Source organism: Hyaena hyaena, unplaced genomic scaffold (assembly GCF_003009895.1).
Source record: "Hyaena hyaena isolate Hyena2069 unplaced genomic scaffold, ASM300989v1 scaffold_562, whole genome shotgun sequence".
In the NCBI taxonomy this organism is placed as follows: Eukaryota; Metazoa; Chordata; class Mammalia; order Carnivora; family Hyaenidae; genus Hyaena; species Hyaena hyaena.
Window position 1 is genome coordinate 989,487 of NW_024081198.1, and position 20,140 is coordinate 1,009,626.

Consider the following 20,140-nt stretch of genomic DNA (forward strand, 5'->3'; position numbering starts at 1 on the left):
CAAATTATTTTCTCCCTGTGAAAACCTAATTTTGTTTCTCACTAGAAAGTTTTTTCTCTTTAAGTCTTTTGACTTAGTGAATTTGAAATATTATTTTGAAATAATGAATTTAGTTATTCATTACGATCGGCTGTTTGGCCTCACTTTTTCCAAAGTGGTCCTTTTGTGAGAAACAAAACATCACCTTCGACAAATGCAGCCGTGACTCACATGTTGTCTTACGTCATCTTATGTCATCTTACACCCCCAACGCTGCGCGGCACCGCATGGCCCGCGCAAGACAGCACTCCGACTGAGCCACCGCCACGCGCCACCTGCCAGCAGCGGCGGCACATTACAGATGGCCGTGCTGTCACTACCACGGTTTCTACTGTGAAGATGTGAGGTTTTTGAGGAAAAAAATATGTACGTTTGAAACTGCTTTACTATACACATAGTATCAGACATCCGGATGACTTTGGCAAATGAACAAAAACTTTTTAAAAACTCTGATTCACACAGTACATGTTAAGTACTTTTAAAAGTTAAAAGTACAATGTAAACCATCATATTACATAGTAGCTCACTTTTGTTTTTCCAAATTATTTAAATGTAATTAAAAACCTGGTAATAATGGGGATTCATCAACAATTCTAAAGGCCTAGGATAAATCTCAAGTAATAACTCATTTTTCTGAAAATAAGTTCACAGTTTAAAACCAAAGAAAATATGTTGCTGTTAATTTTTAAGTGCTCTAGATTCCAGGAGTCATATATTATTTTGAAATGAGGCAAATTTCTAATAAATAAAAAATACTTAAAATACATTCTTACATAGTCATTGGAAGTATCTATATACTTCTGAAAGGAATGAAAAAGTACAGAGTTCGGTAAATCAATGCAAAAGCTCGACTTGATAACACATAACATTTACAAGTTAGTGAGAAGATGCATTTTATCTGTCTTATGTTCAAGAATCAAGAAAAACTACAATTAGCGTTTCATCTTTTCCTTCATTTCTACATGTTCTGATCTGAGACCTGCTTTTACTCTCTGAAATTTTCGCTTCTTGCATCATCATGTAGACAATAATCCTTTAAACTTTGCTTTAGAAGTACCTAATGAAAAAAAATATACATATAAGCAATATTTATTTAGGGTGAAACCAAGAGGTGATGACATTAATCAACTGTTATTATGACAATAATGTGAAACAGTAAGGCACATAATGAAAACATTTAACAGACAATATAAGGTTCAAAGACTTAACATAAAACATTTCCTTTAACTTAAAAGTTCAGTATTTTGCTAAGCACCTTGTCTGACCTTCAGTATTACAAAGGTCTAGATTATAGGTAGTCGTTTTCACCTCTTGCTTCCATGTACCCTACGTGGGATCAGTGCTGTCTGCGTGACACTACTATGGGTTGGGGGGGACACTGTATGAACAAATGGGATGGTCCTACTGTTTCTTTTTAAATGTTAGTTTAAGTCCTTACAGGCAGTGTAAACTTCCTTAAAATAGAGATGAGGAAGACCTGACTTCTTTTGCCCGCTCAACAGGTACCACCAAAAATAGATAAATGAGCCTACTTGCCACTGAACAGGTCAGAGCCAAAGTGAGTTTCCCAAATGAGTTCCATTAAAAAAAAAAAAAAAAAAAGAAAGCAAGCTTTGAAAGCTTGGTAAAGCGGTGAATACTTGGTTTTCTCCTGGAGACACATAAATAGTGGCATGTGAAGATCTCGAGTTCTAGGGGGGAAGAAACCTACCGTATCGTGTTAATTATGGTATTTCTCAAACTTAATTGACTAAGTAGATTTTTTTTCATTGTTTTTTAGAGTAATACGCATTGATACCTTATAGAACTGCTTTGGGAAATACTGCCATAGACGAATACAAATGTTTCAGGCTTGAGGGAAACAGCAAGAACATATATTCACAAGCATATATAAATGAACAAAACCTTTACTGTCAAGACCTAATCAATATGAACTCAAAATAAACCAAAATCTTGTAGCTACAATAGTACACTTTTAAAAGAAAAAAGGAAAAGTAAACCTTTCATTCTGAAGATCAGCAACAAATGGGAGTTATTTCTCTGGGTTGACACAAACTGAGTTAATCTCCTGCATCTTCCTCAACTACAGCATCCTATGGTGATAGTTTAGTAAACGGTAAATAACACGGCTTTGCCATCAGACAGAATGAGGCTCAAATCCTAGCTGGCCACTTACCAGCAAGTTCTCTATGGCAAATTACTCACTATGTCTTTATTTTACCTGCTGTCACATGGAGTATCTACCTGTGAAAATTAAATGAGATACTACGTGTAGAAGAACACCTAGTAGAGGGTCAGGCATCTAAAATAATTCTAAAAGCTAGTTGCTATTATTACAGCAGATGTTTGGTATGGTCTTATAAAACAGTAATATTCCCTTAGATGCTAATGGTCCCAGAGTATAAAAATCCTATTTGGATTCACTACGTAGATACTATTTGTAGAGCAGATACTATTTGTATCTGCTCAGATACAAAATTGCAGGTTTAACAGAAAATTTTTCATTAAAGACACTCCCAGATAATTCCAGTCAGATGAGTATTTATTCTAGTTCATTTCCAGATCAGTGTAATAGTTGCAAATTCATGCTTTGTTGTAATGTTTACCTCTTAAATCAAATTACTGGTCTAAAATGAAATCATTAGAAGAGTAATTCTTCAACTGAATTAGTGGCCTAAAATAAGAAAAAATAAGTTATGTCTATTTCTTTCAGCTGTTTCCTAAGTGTCATCATAGAAAAATAAATTATGATCATTCCTTTATTTCTGAACAAATTTAGACAGAGAAGACAACATACCTATCTGCTGTGAAGTTCCTTCTTTAGACAGGATTTGAAAGTGGGATACTTCTGAACGGTTTTGTAACCCTGTGGAACAGAGGATTACAAGTATGTGAATGTAAATAAAATGTTATGGGGCCACAGGTATGCAGTAAATAAGTACAGCGAAAATAAAAACACATAACACCTAAGAGATATATATAGGATCAGAGATTTGTAGCAGTTTGTGTTTTAATCTGCTCTTGCTACTCTGAAAGTTTTGAGGGCAAATAAATGACTTTCAATGCATGTCCTTTCAGGTGTTAGGGACGCCCAGTCGCAAGTGTTGACAACTCACCACTAGGTGGCAGTTAAGTACACAGTATGTTTACAAATATTTAAAAATCATTAAAAGTCTTTAAAAACATTGTTTAAGATGAATCTTGGTTTTTTAATATATAACTTTTCTCTTTTTAGAGGTATTAACACTTAGGAGTATTTTTACCAAAGAGACAAGATTGAACGTTCTGGCTGTTAAGAGAAAAACCTTTTTCTTTATTTTCCATTTGTGGCACAACCACAAACATGTTAAATGTGTAAACATTTGTTGATTAATGCTGTATTTCATGATTTAAAACATGTTTCTGAGCAAAAAAATCATTACATTTCCAGTAACTTTCAGTAGAAGATGTTAATGGAAAAAAATAGTTCAACAGACAAAACAAAGGTTTTTGCTCTATTTTCCATTTAAAAAGTACTGAATATGATGCAGTGACTGAAGAGCCTCAAATTGCCTCGTGGGAATGTGCATCGTACAAAACGCGATTTCTTTGTCTACTACCAAGTCTGAACTGCCTGTGTGCTGACTGAACTAATTGAAGAATATTTGGCAACATTTCTCCCCACAAATTGAAAGGAAGACATTAAATTACCTGGATATGAAAATAAGTTACTGAAATTCAAACTGATTTATATTTTTAAAAAGCACTGACTTTTATACCTCAAAGTGTTTTTTGAAAACAGGTATGATGTTATGTGTTTTCTTTTCAAATATGACATTTCATGTTTCTATCCTTAAAATTTTGTATAAATTGTTTCTGAAACTGAGATGAGTTTTTTCTTTCAATTTTTCAAAAGGATATCAATAGGCTTCAAATTTATTTTACCCGGAATCCTCTATGGAGTCTGTCTTTCATAATTCCAATAAATTCTTTATAACTTAATTGATCATCTTTGTCAACGTCAAAAATCTTGAAGACTGTGTTCACTAAATGTGGTGAAAGTTTGAGGCCAGTAGCTACATAGACGGCGCGCTTAAATTCATCTAGATAAATGTTACAGAAAAGGAGTAAATAGTTAATATTATTTTTATAGTATGTGTTAACTGCTAGAAAGGTTATAAAGGAAGTTTCTCTGAACATGGGTCATGACTTTATGTAACACATGACTTTTCATTAATCATGCTCTTTTAGGAAACAGAAAATTTTTGTGGTTTGAATTAAAAGGGCCAAGCAGCAGCTGTATCTTAGGTTAATAACACATTCATATTTGATGATATTTAATGAACACCTACTATCAGTGATAGACATTCTAGAAATTAGGATGAATAAATTACCAAGAAACCTACAGTTCAGAGGGACGATGAGACACCTGTCTGAATAACCACTAGAGAGGAGCACAAAAATATCAACAAAGTGTATGAGAACTTGGACATGCGTGACGACTTCTGTCTGTAGTGTGGAGTCATAAGGAGAGGAAAGAGAAGAGCAGTGGTTAGGAAAGGCTGCAATTTGTATGCGAGCTGAGTCCCGAGGGATGGAAGAATTCGCTTGTGGAGAGGAGAGAGATGGCACAGGAGGTGACAAGAACGAACACAGGCGTGGGGGAAACAGGAGCATCTGAGGCACGCTGGGAGGGCAACCACAGGCGGTCTGGTCCGGACAGAGCCCAGGGGACACACAGCAGCTGGAGGAGCTCTGTGCAGGGCCTCGGAGGTGAGGAGCCCGGACATTCTGCAACAGGCGAGTGTGGAACTGAGGAGTTTCCACAGCGGGCGTGTCGGAGAAGGATCACGTCGTAGAGAGATTTTTCTGTGAGCTGTCTAGGAACATGGGAGAGGAGAGTGGTAATGGCAGGAATCCCGGAGGGGGCTACTGCAGGGGTCCTTCTGAGAGGGAAAAACCTGAACGTGAGTGCTTGTAGTCGCAAGAGCAAAGGAAGAGAGGTGGATCCCAGCACCCGCCACGGCACACATCTGATGGCTTTCGCTCCTAGGTCCACGCAGGAAAGGAGCAGCTCTCCGTTCTGAGACAGGTAAACAGGTGCTGGCTTTTCTTTCCTCTCAAAGTTGACTAGAGGGTTCATCACGGCAGTAACTGCTGGTCTGTGAAGGCAGGGCTCCCAAAGTTTTGGTTTTAAAACTCTAAAGTAGGTTGAGTTGACATGTCCTTTTTAACATCTCACTAGACACAGGGTGAAATATGAAAAATTTTTCTGGTTTCTCCAACTCAGTGAGTACATGAATGAAGCTAGGTGAAGGAGTCAATATCTATGTTTCTGGGAGAGAGAATTTATGAGCATTTAGGGGTTACAGTTTAGCTTCTCCCCAGAACTTGGTGAATAAAACAAGACTGTCCTCTGAGATTTAACCCTGGGAACTAGCTCTTATTAGATTATGGCAGACACAGGTATAACTGCCTCAAAGATGTATGTGGAAAGTCCTCATATGGCAAAAATACTAAAAGATATGACTCATTAGGGAAGGGAAACTGGTTCCAGCGACAGAATCTTAGAAAACAGACTAGACTTGTTAGTCGGTGTTTGGGAAAGAACGAGCTGGTCCTGAGGACAGCAGCATTCCGAATTCTAGGACACTATATTTCTTTGTAAATTAAGTAAAATCAACATTCAATTTTATATATTATTCTTAAAACTTGGTTACTATAAGTCCACAGCAAAGAGGGGGCTCTGCTGGCAAAATTCAGGTTTCTTGATCAGTAGGGATTGAGTGTAAAATTAGAAATATAAATATCACCCTGTGATGATGTTTGGTACAGCCAGTTGGCTTTTCCACAGGTAGATACATATTCCTCAATGTTATCAGCGGCCATGAGGTATCTTCCTCTTTGAATCTTTACAAGCATCATTAAGTCTTCTCAATAATATGAAAGGAAGGCCAGTAATAAATTTAATGGAAAAATTTAGCACATTTCCCTAAACTCTGCTTAGGGAAAACAGATTTCCCATCAAAGTATATACCATACTTTCAGGCAACTTGATGGCTAATATGAAATACTTTATTAATTTGTTATCGAAGCCCCTAGAAACAAGGTAGGATTATTTTTAGCTTCTAAGTTTTGAAAGATGATTACTTACCTTGCCCTATAGAGCGACTTGCAAAGTTATACATATTCAAGGCTATTGCAAAGTCTTCTAAGTTGTTCAGAAACTGGAAAAATGACCTGAATTCATCAAATGTGATGCCCTATATTGGGAGAATACATGGAAATACACTTAGTATTGCCAAACTTATTAAAATAGGCATCTGTACCTACTAGAAATAAATAGATTAAGCACCTGCCATATCTCATGTAGGTAAACATTTCCAGGGCACATTCTGAAGCTTCCTTCCTCAAAACAGAATGTAAAATCCACTCAGATTTATTTCTACTGCATAGGGTTGCTACCATTAACATGACAGGTGAAAATATTTTTAAAACACTGTCATATCAGCACAAAGTTTCAAAAATGATATAATAAAAATGAATAAAAACATTACAATCACTCTGGAGAACTCTTTGGTTGTTTCTTATAAAGGTAAACAAACAGCTACCACATAATCTAGCCATTCCATCCCCAGGTGTTTGCCTGGGAGAAATGGAAACACACGTCTACACAGAGAGTTAAACACAAATATTCACAGCAGCCTTATGCATAATCCCCTAAAGCTGGAAACACCCAAGGTGACAGGTGAATGCATTACCCAAACAGCGGTCTAACAATCCCAAAGGGCCCAGCTATTAGAGAGAATAAAGTACTGATAAGCCTGGCAACAGGGACGAAGGCCAAATAAGTTATGCCGAGTCAAAGAAGCCATCATAATTTCAATGTGTGACATTCTAGAACAGACGAGAGTCGTCTATACTGACGGCAAGGAGGTCTGTGGCTGCTGGGGGGCTGCGGAAGGAGGGAAAAGTGCACTTTTCTCAGGTGACGGAAGTGTCCTAGGACTGTGGTTTCTAGTCTCGCATGAAAGAAACTTGAAAGTAGCCACTCTGTCCTAACAAGTAAAAAACTGAGTAAAATGAATAAAAAGTTTCCATTTCGAAAACTGTATTTCAGGCCTAAATATTTTAGGTCCTGAGAGTAAGCTGATGATTAAGAAAAACGCGGGGCACCTGGGGGGCTCAGTCAGTGGAGTGTCCTGACTTCAGCTCAGGTCATGATCTAATGGTTCGTGGGTTCAAGCCCTGCGTCGGGCTCTGTGCTGACAGCTCAGAGGCTGGAGCCTGCTTTGGATTCTGTGTCTCTCTGCCCTTTCCCTGCTCACGTTCTGTCTCTCTCTGTCTCTTAAAAATAAATGTAAAAAAAAAACAAAAAACATTAAATAAAAGAAAAATGAGAGGAAAACCACCCCCAAAACACCAGTGTCTCCTGTACATGTAATTCTTCAATATAACAGCATTAGGCCATTAATGTCTGTAATAATGACAATGTGAAAATCACAGTGTTGACAAGGCCACAGGCAGTGTACTTGCACTTGTTTCTACCATGATAACACTGCCAGGACAGCGCGAGGAGGCACGTGGAGCGCACACTTACAGTCCTGGACCCAACACACAGGGCTTGCTGTGGGACTACGGAGAGGCCTCTAGAATGTCATTTCCATAAACAATTGCCACCATTGGTGGCAATTACCACCACCGCCACTAGCTCAGTGCACCATGTATCTCAGATAATGTACATCTGGCCATGAAGAGCTACATTTCATTACTGTGTTCTCAGCAAAATCAATATAACTGAGAAAGGAAAACAGGCAGAGGGCTAAGAGCTTAGGCTTAACAATTTCTCACCTTAACTAAGTACAGGAAAAGGGAAGGGGAAGCCAACGAGGCAGCACTGGAAAGGCAGGGGAAGAACCAGAGGAGTCTGCTTTCATATAAGCCAATTACTGATTAAATGACTACCAGAATAATATTATCAGTTTGCTGTCAAACAAATAATACCAATTTTTGGTATACATTATTTCCACTTCACCTGCAACCCCTTTTTACTTGCCAGGAGAACTCTCACTGTCTTTTCTCTTCACAATTTTCTCTTCCTCTTTGCTTATACTCATGTACGGCCACTCCAACCCTGGATCCTGCTTTGTGACCTGACCCCACTGGCCGTGCGCTCCAGGGACGGCTGTTTGAATCAATTAGGGGGCCTGAGCCAGGAAGGGTTTGTCTTGATGTGGAGAGCCTGTTGCTAGGGAAACTGGCCACTGTTCTGGTTCTATATCAGGTTATGCTGTGACCAGCTGCCATAGCAATTTTTAAGAAAAGTAGAAGCATAAATGTTAATATGCTTAGGGAGCATAAGATTAAAAAGCAAATCGAGGTATGACAATACAATGTTCACTATCTGAATCTTTAGATTTTTCAAAAGAGGGATGTCATGTTTGGAAAAGAAAGGTCAGATTCAAAACCATACAATTATTCTTTTATGTAGATTAAATTCTTTGTGTTTGGAAATAGAGAATTGTAAACCGAAGAACAGGGCATTCATTTTGATGGAGACAATTGAATGCACTCCATTTTTAAGAGCACTGAGGGAATGATAGGGTCAGGGAGCAGGGTTGTTTCTTCTTCCTCTCCACTCTCCTCCCACCTCCAGAATCACTTTTGTAATGAACCATTTGGACCTAAATGGAAAATGTTCTAAATGTGAGAAGTGGAATAAAAATAATATTTTAGAATGTAACAAAAACATGATGATAATAACTAAAAAATGTAAAGCATCAAAAAGACATGAACTGAGGGTCGAGAAATAAACCCAAATACCTATGAGACAATGCTGCTCAGTATGAGTGCCAAGGCCATTTCCTGTAGAAAGAACGTCTTTCTTTTTAACCAATGGTGCTGGGACAACTGCTTATCTATATGTAAGAGAACGAAGTCAAACTCTTATTTCACTTCACCAACAAAAATGTACTCAAAATGGGTCCAAGACCTAAATTTAATAGCTAAAATTATAAAAATCTTACAAAAAAACAGAATCAAAAACTTTATAACCTTGGAACTGGCAATGGTTTCTTCCTCTTGTTTTATTTTAAATCAATATATTCTTTATTTTCAAAGTGGAAGAGATGTTGTATTTTCTATGTGGTGATGGTTTCTTAACATGCTCACCCAATATGAGCAACAAAAGAAAAAACAGATAAATGAGACTTTGTCAAAAGTAAACATTTTTGTGCATTGAAGAATACTATCAAGGAAAGTAAGAAGACAACACAAAAAATGGGAGAAAATATTGGCAAATCATATATATGACAAAATTCCAGTATCCAGAACATATAAAGAACTCTTAAAAATCAATAACGTAAAGACAACACAATTAAGAAATGGGAAAGACTTGAATAGACATTTCTCCAAAGATATACAAATGGCCAACAAGCACAGGAAAGGATGCTCAGCATCGTTATTCACTGGGGAAATGCGTATCGAAACAATGGTACCACCGCACATCCACTACGATGGTGAAAATTAAAAAGGCAAGCAACACCAGTGTTACTGTGGAGAAAAATGTAGAAAAATTAGAAACTTCAGACATTATTAATGAGATTACAATATGCTGTAGTTACTATGGAAAACAGTTTGGTAGTTCCTTAAAAATGTTAAAAATTAAAGATGCCACATGACGCAGCTATTTACTCTGAAGTATATTATCTAATTCTCTGACAATTCAAAATGTATGTCCACATGAAAAAAATTGTATACAAATATTCATAATAGCATTATTTGAATGGTCAAACTGGAAACAACTCAGAAACAATTCACCAACTGACAAACAGGAAATGGGGTACGTCTATATAATAAGGTAGAATTTGGCAATAAAAAGGACTGAAGTGTCATTATTTGGTAAAATATGGATGAACTTTGAAAAAGTCATGCTAAGTTAAAGAAGCCAGACGTAAAGGACCACAAATTATATGACTGTGCTTATATGAAATATCCATTATAGACAAGTCCATAGAGACGGAAAGCAGATTAGTGGCTGCCACGGGCTAAAGGGAGGTGGACTGGGGAGGGACTGCTTAATGGGTTTTGGGCTTTCTGCTTAAGATGATGAAAAAATTCTGGAACTAGTACTAAGGATGGTTATAGAACACTGTGAACACAATGCCTCCAAATTTTACTCTTTAAAATGGTTAAAATGGTAAAGATGGTAAATTTTATGTTACGTGAACTTCCTAATAAAAATTCACATATACTACGGAAATATGTCATTCAGGATGTGAACAAGCAAGTGGAAGTGCACTGGGACGGAACTGTGGCAAGGCCTAAGTGAACGAAACTGAGACAGCTGATAAGACATAATTCAATCAAAAGACAAACTAGAAAATGCTGTAGATCTCAAGCTGCTACTGTGACTACACTTGTACCCACGGACACCATGCTCGATCTGCAGCCCTGATGATGCTCCCCATGTGTGCACCTGTTTGTCTTTGGTTGAGGCACATATGCATGAAATACGACTAGTAGGAAGCTGGGGGAGCCGTGCCACAGAAAATGGCAGGAGAAGGTGCTCAAAGAGTTAGTTGGTCCCTCCACTGAAACAACCATTAGCTGGGAAAGACTAACAGGATTAACTTTTTTCAATCTCTGGAATTCAATCCAAAGTTCACAGCAAGGAGGGACTGGTTAATGAAGAGAACAGTAGCTGAAAATCAGTGCGAGGGTGCTGTGGTGTTTCTGTCCACTGAATTACCATTTTTATCTTTCAGTGCTGAAGGATAGTGGCTGGTATTCCTGCTGTGGCTTCCTGGTGCCAGAGGGCTAATACGGTATGCGATTATTAAATGTTATTTAAAATAAAACGTATTGGTAGTGAAATGTTGTTATTAAAATGTTGTACTATGCGATTTGACCTGTATGGTGGTTCTCTGAGGGGCGGGCGCAGAGGCTGACTTTTGTTTTGCCCCCTCCCTCCTGTACCGGAGTGCCCTTCCTGGGGACAGTAACATCTACCAAAGATTTAAAGACGTGCACACTCTGTGCCTGCCTGACACAAGGGATGACGGGTGGGACAAGTGGCAGACAGAATCGAAAATCTTGACAAAGGGAAGGCCGAGGAGAATGGTTACTGGAACAGGGGCCCACAGGCACGTGGGAGACACCTGGGAAACTGGACATGCCCAGGAACTGACGTGTGCTCTGAAAATACCTAAGGATGTAAGGTTACCACCTCTTGCAGATCTGTGGGCTTTGTGGAAGCAGGAGATGACGGCAAAGGAAGAGGCTTCAGTAGCCTGGGTTCGTGCAGAAGGAATAGCTCAGAGCTGAACTGCAAAGAAAGGACGATCTGCTTTGCTTCCCGGTTCTGGGCATGAAAGGGAACCTAACGGTTCTCTGGCTAATCACTAACACAACAGAACAGAGTCTTCAGTAACTACACATTGACAAGAAATGCACTTTTTTCCATTTGTTTAGTGATTTCGCAAAGCTATTTTGCTCAGGCACCAGCAGGGGAGAGTCTGATTTTTTAGAGTTAACACAGTATAATATTCAAAATGGTTAGGTTTTAGCAAAAAATTACAATGCATACAAAGAATTAGGAAAATATGACCTATTCATCAGGAAAATACATAAAAAGAAACTATCCCCGAGGAAGTCCAATCACTGGACCAAATAGACAAAGACTCTGAATCAACTAAAATACACTCAAAGAGCTAAAGGAAACCATGGATAAAAAACTAAAGGAAGTCAGGAAAACTATTTATGAACAAAATGAGAATATCAAGATAGAAACTGTAAAAAGGAACCAAGTAAAAATTCTGGAGCTGAAAAGTACTATATCTGAAACACAAAGGTGAGTAGGTGTTCAACAATAGGTTTAAATAGGCAAAATAGAGAATTTGTGAACTTGAAGATAGAACAGTTAAAAGTATTCAGTCTGAGGAGCAGAAAGAAAAAAAAAAAAAAGTTAACAGAACCTAAGGAACCTGGGGACACCATCAAGGGTACCAATATATAAATGATGGGACTTCCAGAAGGAGATGGGAGAGAAGAGAGGAGAAAGAATTATTTTTAAAAATAATGATTGAAACCCTCAAAAATTTGATGAAAAAGCAAAGTTTCCACATTCAAGAAGCTTTATGAACTTGAAGTAGGATAAACTGAAAGACAGCCACACCCTGACACATACTCAAACTGTCAAAATATTGACAGCAGCAGGAGAGAAGTGATTCTTCACAGAGTAAGAATTCTTCCTCAGTAAGACTAACAGTGGATTTCTCATCAGAAACCATGAGGTCAAAAGTGAGGATAGTGCAAGTGCTAAAAGAAAAAAATCTGACCACTAAGAATTGTATATGTGGCAAAGCTATCCTTCAGAAATGATTAAGATGTTCTCAGATAAATAACATGTGGTAAAATAGTCCTTCAAAAATGAAGAAAGACATTCTCAAATAAACAAAACTCAAGGGGGTTCGTTACTAGCAGCTCTGTCCTACAAGAAATGCAAAAGGGAGTCACTTAGGTTGAAAAGAAAGGAAACCAGACTCTAACTCAAAGTTATATGAAGAAATAAAGAATTCTATTTAAGGTGAAGGTAATGGTAATTACATAGATACCACTTCACACTCACTGGGATGGCTTTGACTAAAAAGTTATGTATATATAAAGGCCTTCCCTTTGTCAAGATTTTCGATTCTGTCTGCCACTTGTCCCACCCGTCATCCCTTGTGTCAGGCAGGCACAGAGTGTGCACGTCTTTAAATCTTTGGTAGATGTCACTGTCCCCAGGAAGGGCACACCGGTCCAGGAGGGAGGGGGCAAAACAAAAGTCAGCCTCTGCGCCCGCCCCTATATATATATATAAAATGTCTATGGACAGATGAATGGGTAAACAGGCAGTACACATACAACCGAGCATTATTCAACCATAGCAAGGAATGGAGTACTGACAGAAGTTACATGCATGAACCTCAAAAATATGATGTGACCAAACATATAAGGTCACATATTGCATGAGTCTCTTTATATAAGATAGTCAGAATAAGTAAATCCACTGAGACAGAAAGCTGACAATGGTTACTAGAGGCTGGAGAGAAATGACGTAATTTGGAGGTCTATACACTAATGATTGTACCCCTACATGCTAGAGTCACATATCCAACTGCCTACCTAACTTCTTCATTTAGATATTCTCATAGGAATCTCAAACTGAAATGTCCAAAATTAAACTATTAATTCTTTCCTAAAATCCCAAACTTGAAGTCTTGCTTAGCTCAGTAAATGGTACCACTGTTTCACAATGTGTTTCAGGCCAAAACCCTAGGAATTCTTGATTCCTCTTTTTCCTTCACATTGAAATCTAATCCAGTGGGAAGTTTTACCAGCTTTAAATGATCCAATTTCTCCTCTTTAAATGATCCAACTTCTGACCACCTTTGCCTACATTCACCCTGGTCCATGGCGTGTTCCTCTCCTACCTGTACTTCTGTAACAATGTCCTAACTTGTGTCTTCCTTTCAAAGCTGGGCCAACTGAAGTGTACTCTGAATATACTGGCCATGATGATCTTTAGAAAGAGGAATCAGATTAGATCTGGCACGTGAGTCAGATCATATTTAGGTGTCACAGCAGACAGCAAATGCTTGCTGAATAAATGCTTGATGGATGAATGCATATATGCCTAAGTTCTAAAGCGAGGTTACCAAACTTTTTCTATAGTAGGCCAGAGGGTAAATATTTTTATTTGTTTAGGCAATATAGTCTTTGTTGCAACTACTCAACTCTACCATTAGGGTGCAAAAGCATTCAGACATTACATTCAAAGAATGACTGTGGCTATGTTCCAATAAAGTATTATTTACAAAAACAGAGGAGGTGGGTAGTTTGCTGACTCCTGTTTCAAAGTTTAAATAATGCAGTAGTGTCCCATCACTCTTAAAATGACCATTAGAATAAAACTTAAATTCCTGATCTTGGCCTAAAGGGTCCTAGAAGACCTAACCCATCTCTGTCTCTCCATCTCCTACTATTTTCCTATTGACTTATTTACCCTATTTTTCAGTTTCTCAAATACATTCAGCTTTTTCTGTCTCCAAGCCCTTGGGATTTGCTGTTTTCTCTGCCATCTTTGCATCCTCACAGTGTTTCCTCAAAAGCTACTTCTTCAAAAAACATTTCCCTGACAGTCCATCTCCTTTTCCAGTCCCCAGGACTTTTGTTTCTTTTTTTTTTTTTTTTAATGTTTTTATTTATTTCCGAGAGAGAGAGAAAGAGACAGCGTGAACAAGGAAGGGTCAGAGAGAGAGGGAGAAACAGACTCTGAAACAGGCTCCAGGCTCTGAGCTAGCCGTCAGCACAGAGCCTGACGCGGGGCTCGACCCCACGAACTGTGAGATCATAACCTGAGCCGAAGTCGGAGACTTAACCGACTGAGCCACCCAAGTGCCCCTTTTGTTTCTTTTAATATTTATCATTTTCTGAAAACATACTGTTTTTTAAAAATTTTTTGTTAACTTGTTTTTTGTGTCTCTCCCTGAGAAGTATTTCCATGACAAGGATTTTGCTTATCTTGTCACTTTATCTACGGTGGCTAGCATAGGGTCTCGTAAATAGCAGATACCTAATATCTGCTAGATACATGGATGAAAATTAAAGTATTTTAGAAATGTCAAGTGCTATCCAAGTAGCTGTACTTGTTATTCTTTTGGAGAGGAGGGGATGAGAAATGAGAGGAAGGGAAAGATACAAGCAGGGTGCGGTATAAATACCACTGGCTTACAGTCTTGGGTTTGATTCCTTTAACAAGACAAGTATCTGAGAAGACTTGGCTTCCCTTTTTCTAAAAGAAAGATGTTAATATCTGGAAGTCTGTTCTAAGGATTGATGATGTAATATCAAACCAAACAAACAAATATCATGAGAATTGATGCTGGTGCATTTGCCAAATTTTCCTTTTTTTTTAGCCTAAAAGAAAGCTTTTTATTTTCAAATAATTTTAGATGTAAAAGTTGCAAAACAGTGAAGAGTTCCCATACACTCTTACCCTGGAACTGAACTTTTTGAGTTAACAGATTTCTATGTTTCCATTTGATAAAAGACAAAGAAAAGCAGATTCATTAAAGCTCTAAATAATATTCTAGCAGATTGACAAAGTAGTACAATTTTCAATATTTATTTTTAGGGAACTGGGTATGAATTGGAAAAAAATCAGCTTATCATACAAAACAGATAGAAGTTCCCTAAGAGATTATGAAAACTAACGGCCAAATGCATCTAGTCTTTTTTTCTCATTCCACAGGGGACCTGGAGAATTGTTAGCACTGTCACAGTGTAGCCATTTTAAACAAAGTCAAACTATTTACAAGTTTTCCTTGGACAGATTAACTGGATCCTTCTATAAACACAAACAAAAGGCAATATACCCAAAACACCTCATGCTTGAAGGGGTACCTGTAACACCAGTTCTATTGGGTTGCAATGATGCATTCAAATACCACTAGATAATGCGACTGCTCAGAATTGCTGACAACACATTTGCTGCTAAACAAATAGACAATGAGTTGTCCCATTCATGCCATCCAAACTCTTTGAAAACCCTCACTTCACTTACTGATAAGATCACTCGCTCATCAATGGCTGTCTTCAAATGACCTTTTATTAAGGGTATTATGGAATAAAGTGTTACTGAAATGATGTCAATATAAACTGGTTTATATGAGGTGATGTTTATGTAGTCGTCAAAGCATATAGCTCAGCAGAATTCTCTTCAAAACTGATATTCATAATTTGAATAAAACAATTGTTAATAATCTCAAAAATTTTCAGCATATCTAAGAAAAACACAGATATCGACCTAGAATTTTACATTAATCAAGTTTTAAAAACTAGCCAGAGCACTAAGGAAAAAAGAGTGAAATATATCCAAAATATCTATTAATCCACAGCAGAGAAAAAGAACTAAGAAAAGGACAATATATTTTATAGACCTATATAATTACAAGATAATATCATCTGTAACAAAATAGATTTGGGGGGTTAGATACCTTTTCTTCAGGTATACTGTAACGCACATTTTCCAAAAATACTGATGTATTTTCCACATTTGTATACCGTAAAAGAATATGAGCAAAATCTTCTTCACTGATAGTGGTCATCCCATTAGAGTAAGAAAGGAATTCTATTTCTAGAACTTCTGTTTGTAGGTTATCCATGAATCTGTGACAAAAATATATAAGGAATGGGTAAGATAAGTGAAGACTGACGGTGAGGGCTTTGGCTTCCCCATCTGTAAAATGGGGATTACACAAAGACCCTGCAGGGTAGCGATGAGACTTTCAAGAGTTAATGTGCAGTGCCAGGCGATTACTACACCAGACACTATATCCATGTTATTACTATGGGTCACTGAGACTAAGAAGTTGGTAAGATACCTTCTTAGGAATATATAGGTCGTAATCAATCCAGATACCCAGGCATTTCTTATCATTCAGCAACTTCCTATAACACTTATCGAGATAACCACTAGTATACTGGTACTGATGGAAGTGCATGTTTGTTCTAGAGAATATCTTCAGTTAAGATGAAAGCAGCAAAGAGGTGAGGATTTCTGCACCAGACGGTTCCTAGAGACCTTTCTAACTTTAGCATGTTAACATTTTTCAATACAAGCATAAAGTTAATCTCACCTATAAAAATCTTCAAAGTTGAGTTCAGCTTTTCCTTTCTTTCCAAAAAAGTGCACAAGAAGTGTAGTATCTGTTACTAAACTTGTAATGTCATCAGCACGCTTAAAAAATCACAGTTTAAAGGTTAGCTGCAATAAGCAAACAGAATAGCAATACCCAATATCCTTCAAAGAACTTTATCAACATATAAATACCAAGAACATACATATACTAACATTAGAATGAAAAGCATAAGGCTGCATTAATAAATGGCATTATAGGTAAAATGAAGTTCAATATTTAAAAACAGAAATATGACTGAAATTGATCTTTATCCTCAAAAAAATTTAAAGATAGGATTTTAAGTTTTCAAACTCAAATTATGCATACAGGGTTATCTATATTTTAAATTATCTAAAAAAGCTGAAATCCTTATGTCATCACCTAAGTGCTTTCCTAATCAACCTAAAAAGTCAACTTTTTTTAAAGATGTAAAAGACGTAAATTCTTCAGATGCACGAAACAAATGGAGCTGACAATTGTGGGAAGCTTCACAAAATAGGTTCCTTGAAGCACGACATTTTCCTATTTTATTCCACATTTTATGATATTTTCAATAGAAGATACTATATTTTGAAACTATTACTTTGGAAATTACACCATCTATAATTTTGTTTAAAAGTCTTACATTATTTTTTGAATGGGTAAGAAATTAATTCCAGAGGATTTTTCCCTTCACGTTCCAACAAGCGTGTTCTTAAAGTCACATAATTCTAGTTCTTATAAAGTTTAATGGCCTATGAAGAGAGTCCTTTCCTTTAATGTAGCTGTACTGATTTCCCTTTCTTTTTCCTCTCTCCTCTGCCATTCCTTTTTCCTCCTTCTTTCCTTCCTTCCTCACTTGATCAATGACTCATTCCTATCTTATAAACTCAGGTACAAAAATCACAAAATTCAAACGATTGTTAACTTTTCCATATATTATGCTGGAAAATGAAAGAAAAATAAGAGGTTAAATAAGAACTACTACTTTCTGTATATAAGAAAATAAATATACATCTAAAGGTATATATCTGAAATATTACTTCTTGGCCAGAATTCTGATAGTATTTTATAGAAAACATAAGAAGTAGCATACACTTCTCTACAAAGGATTAAGTTGTGATCTATGTTCCCCGAGAAGAAGTCTCGTTTCACTCATCTTCCACACACTAACTTCTGGTAATCCTTTGATTCTTTATAGCTCTCTTCCCAATCTTTCATGAAGACAGCTATTTTATCCTTCATAACATTTGTTGGATCTTTATTTCCCTTCTCCCTAGACCAACTATTATTAACTTCTAATGACTAGTTTGACATTATAGAAACTACATCTTGTGACTGGTTTTTCTTTTAATCCCTGTTTTTTTCTAAAGTGGTCTTTTTGCTACTGTGATTACTCAGGTCTCTCTTAAAAACTCCAACAGGTAAGGTATCTTCTACTTTAAATTATCTAAAATTGTTGAAATTCTTTTAAGTAAGACTATAGATCTTATTTATATGAATTTAGCTTGGATTTTCCTGAGTAATCTCTAGCGTATAAACTCCTTATAAGTAGTTTGAAAGATCTCTACTACTTCTCAGTTTGCTGACAACTCCCAGGATTTTCAGGAGTTGGAATAACTTAGAAGTTTCCTATAATATATCCAACTTCTTTGAAGATCTGATTGCCAGGGAGAAAACAACACAGCCTGGAAGCCAGGGGTCACATACTATCTTTTAAATATACCTTACTGAACAAGCTTATAATGGATTTTGAGAAATATTAGTGGTGCCAGCCTTTCAGAATGCGCTATGTGATACCAGACTAGTATAATTTTTAGTAGTGCTCAAAAGGCACTATCACTTTCACTAGTAGCTTTAAGTTGAGGAGGAAGACTGCTGTAAAGACAGGATTTAAAATCAGAAGACCTGAGTTTATGGATATTTTTACCTTTAGCTTCCTTATCTGTATTATAGGTACAAACCTATATATGATAATGATTGAGGATAAAATTAGGGTATGAATGTAAATGAAGTCTACAAATGTTATTACTGACAGTCAAAAGCTGCTTTGGAGTAAAGTATTAAAACCTTTAGGGAAAAAGAGATATCTCATGTTAATTATAAACATTCTTTTGTGCTGTGTATAGTTAAGTCTAATCCATCATTATTCACAGAACAGCTTAAGTAAGCAGGGGGAGGACATACTTGAGAAGGCATGCCTAAACACAGCATAAGAGCAGAAGCTCTATCCAATCAAAAGTCAGCATGAAGAATCGAGGTATCCATCTAGCAGCTAGAGGAAGAGAATGTGGGGAAGGGATAAAGTGGATAGAAAGAGGGGCCATGGTGTTTTAGGAAAAGTTGCTTACTTCACCAATACACAGTGGTGTGGTGAGCACATAAGATGGTAAGCTCAAGTGTCAGATTTCTGGCGTTGGATCCTGAATTTTTCCTTGTTAGTTGTGTGGCCTTGGGGAAGTTAATCTCTCTGAGGACATTATTACCCTCAGGAATAATAACAGTACCTACCTTGACATGCTGTTGTGAGGCTCAGGTAACACATGTAAATCATTTAGCACTACAACTGGAATATTGTAAATGCTCAATAAATGTTGACTATTGTTTATTTTTGCCAAATCAATATATTTCAAGAAGTTGAAAAAGGACTAGACAAGACAGAAAAGATAATAATGTTGGAGCTTAATGCAAAAAAAGTTCTACACGGTACACTCTTCCTTCTTTTGTTAACTGAAACTACACATACATGTTATATAGATCTGAAAAAAAAAGGTTTCAAGTGAGAACACTCAAAGTTAGTGAACTCCAGTAACATACTTATGAAACGTTTTCTTTTCGTGCTGTGATGTCCTTTACCTCAAGACCTAACGCAGTGAAATGAGATGGCTTTGTTTTATACAGGTTTTAAATAATGACTTCATTCTTCCAGCTTTTCTCATGCCCACTGAGCAGAGCAGATCTTCGTTTACAGTCTTTCAGCATCAAAATCTTATTAGAGTTAGGTTGCACTTATCCAGATAATCCAGACCCACAGAGGCATAAGTAACAGTTTGACATTAGAGAAAAAAAATTAGAAAATGGAAATGGTGAAAACTTTTCTCCCCCCAATTCAATGAAACAGAGCACTGTTGGGAGTCATTGAAAACTATACCAGTGCCCTTAGTATCCTAGCAGTGTTATGTAAGTTAAATCACAGGGGAGTTGGGATAAAATAGAGACTTTATCCCTTTGATTCTTGTGCTCATTGTTAAAATAAACTGAATTCAGGTGTTTTCATAACAAAGCAAGAAAAAGCCACAAAAGAACCCCATGGCCATTTATGAAAGACCCTTACCTTTGCTGGGATTAAAAATTACTTTAAATGATTTCATCAAAAATAAAACAAATTAATAATTTGTATGGAATTAAAAATATGTCAA

The 20,140-nt window shown here is 37.0% G+C and overlaps 1 protein-coding gene across 3 annotated transcripts in view; it reads right to left on the reverse strand.

Moving 5' to 3' along the window:
• Positions 1-43: 43 nt before the first annotated feature.
• The window catches only part of MICU3 (mitochondrial calcium uptake family member 3), a 97,132-nt gene continuing 77,035 nt past the window's right edge, over positions 44-20,140 (reverse strand). For 2 of the 3 annotated variants that reach the window (XM_039256282.1, XM_039256281.1), the window contains 6 exons: positions 16,701-16,801; positions 16,059-16,230; positions 6,173-6,281; positions 3,964-4,121; positions 2,837-2,905; positions 44-1,096 (listed from right to left, as the gene is read on the reverse strand). In XM_039256282.1, the coding sequence (XP_039112213.1) occupies positions 2,837-2,905; positions 3,964-4,121; positions 6,173-6,281; positions 16,059-16,230; positions 16,701-16,801 (609 nt within the window). In that variant the 3' untranslated portion in view covers positions 44-1,096. The remainder of the gene's footprint in view (positions 1,097-2,836; positions 2,906-3,963; positions 4,122-6,172; positions 6,282-16,058; positions 16,231-16,700; positions 16,802-20,140) is intronic. The other variant, XM_039256283.1, reaches the window with a different exon arrangement.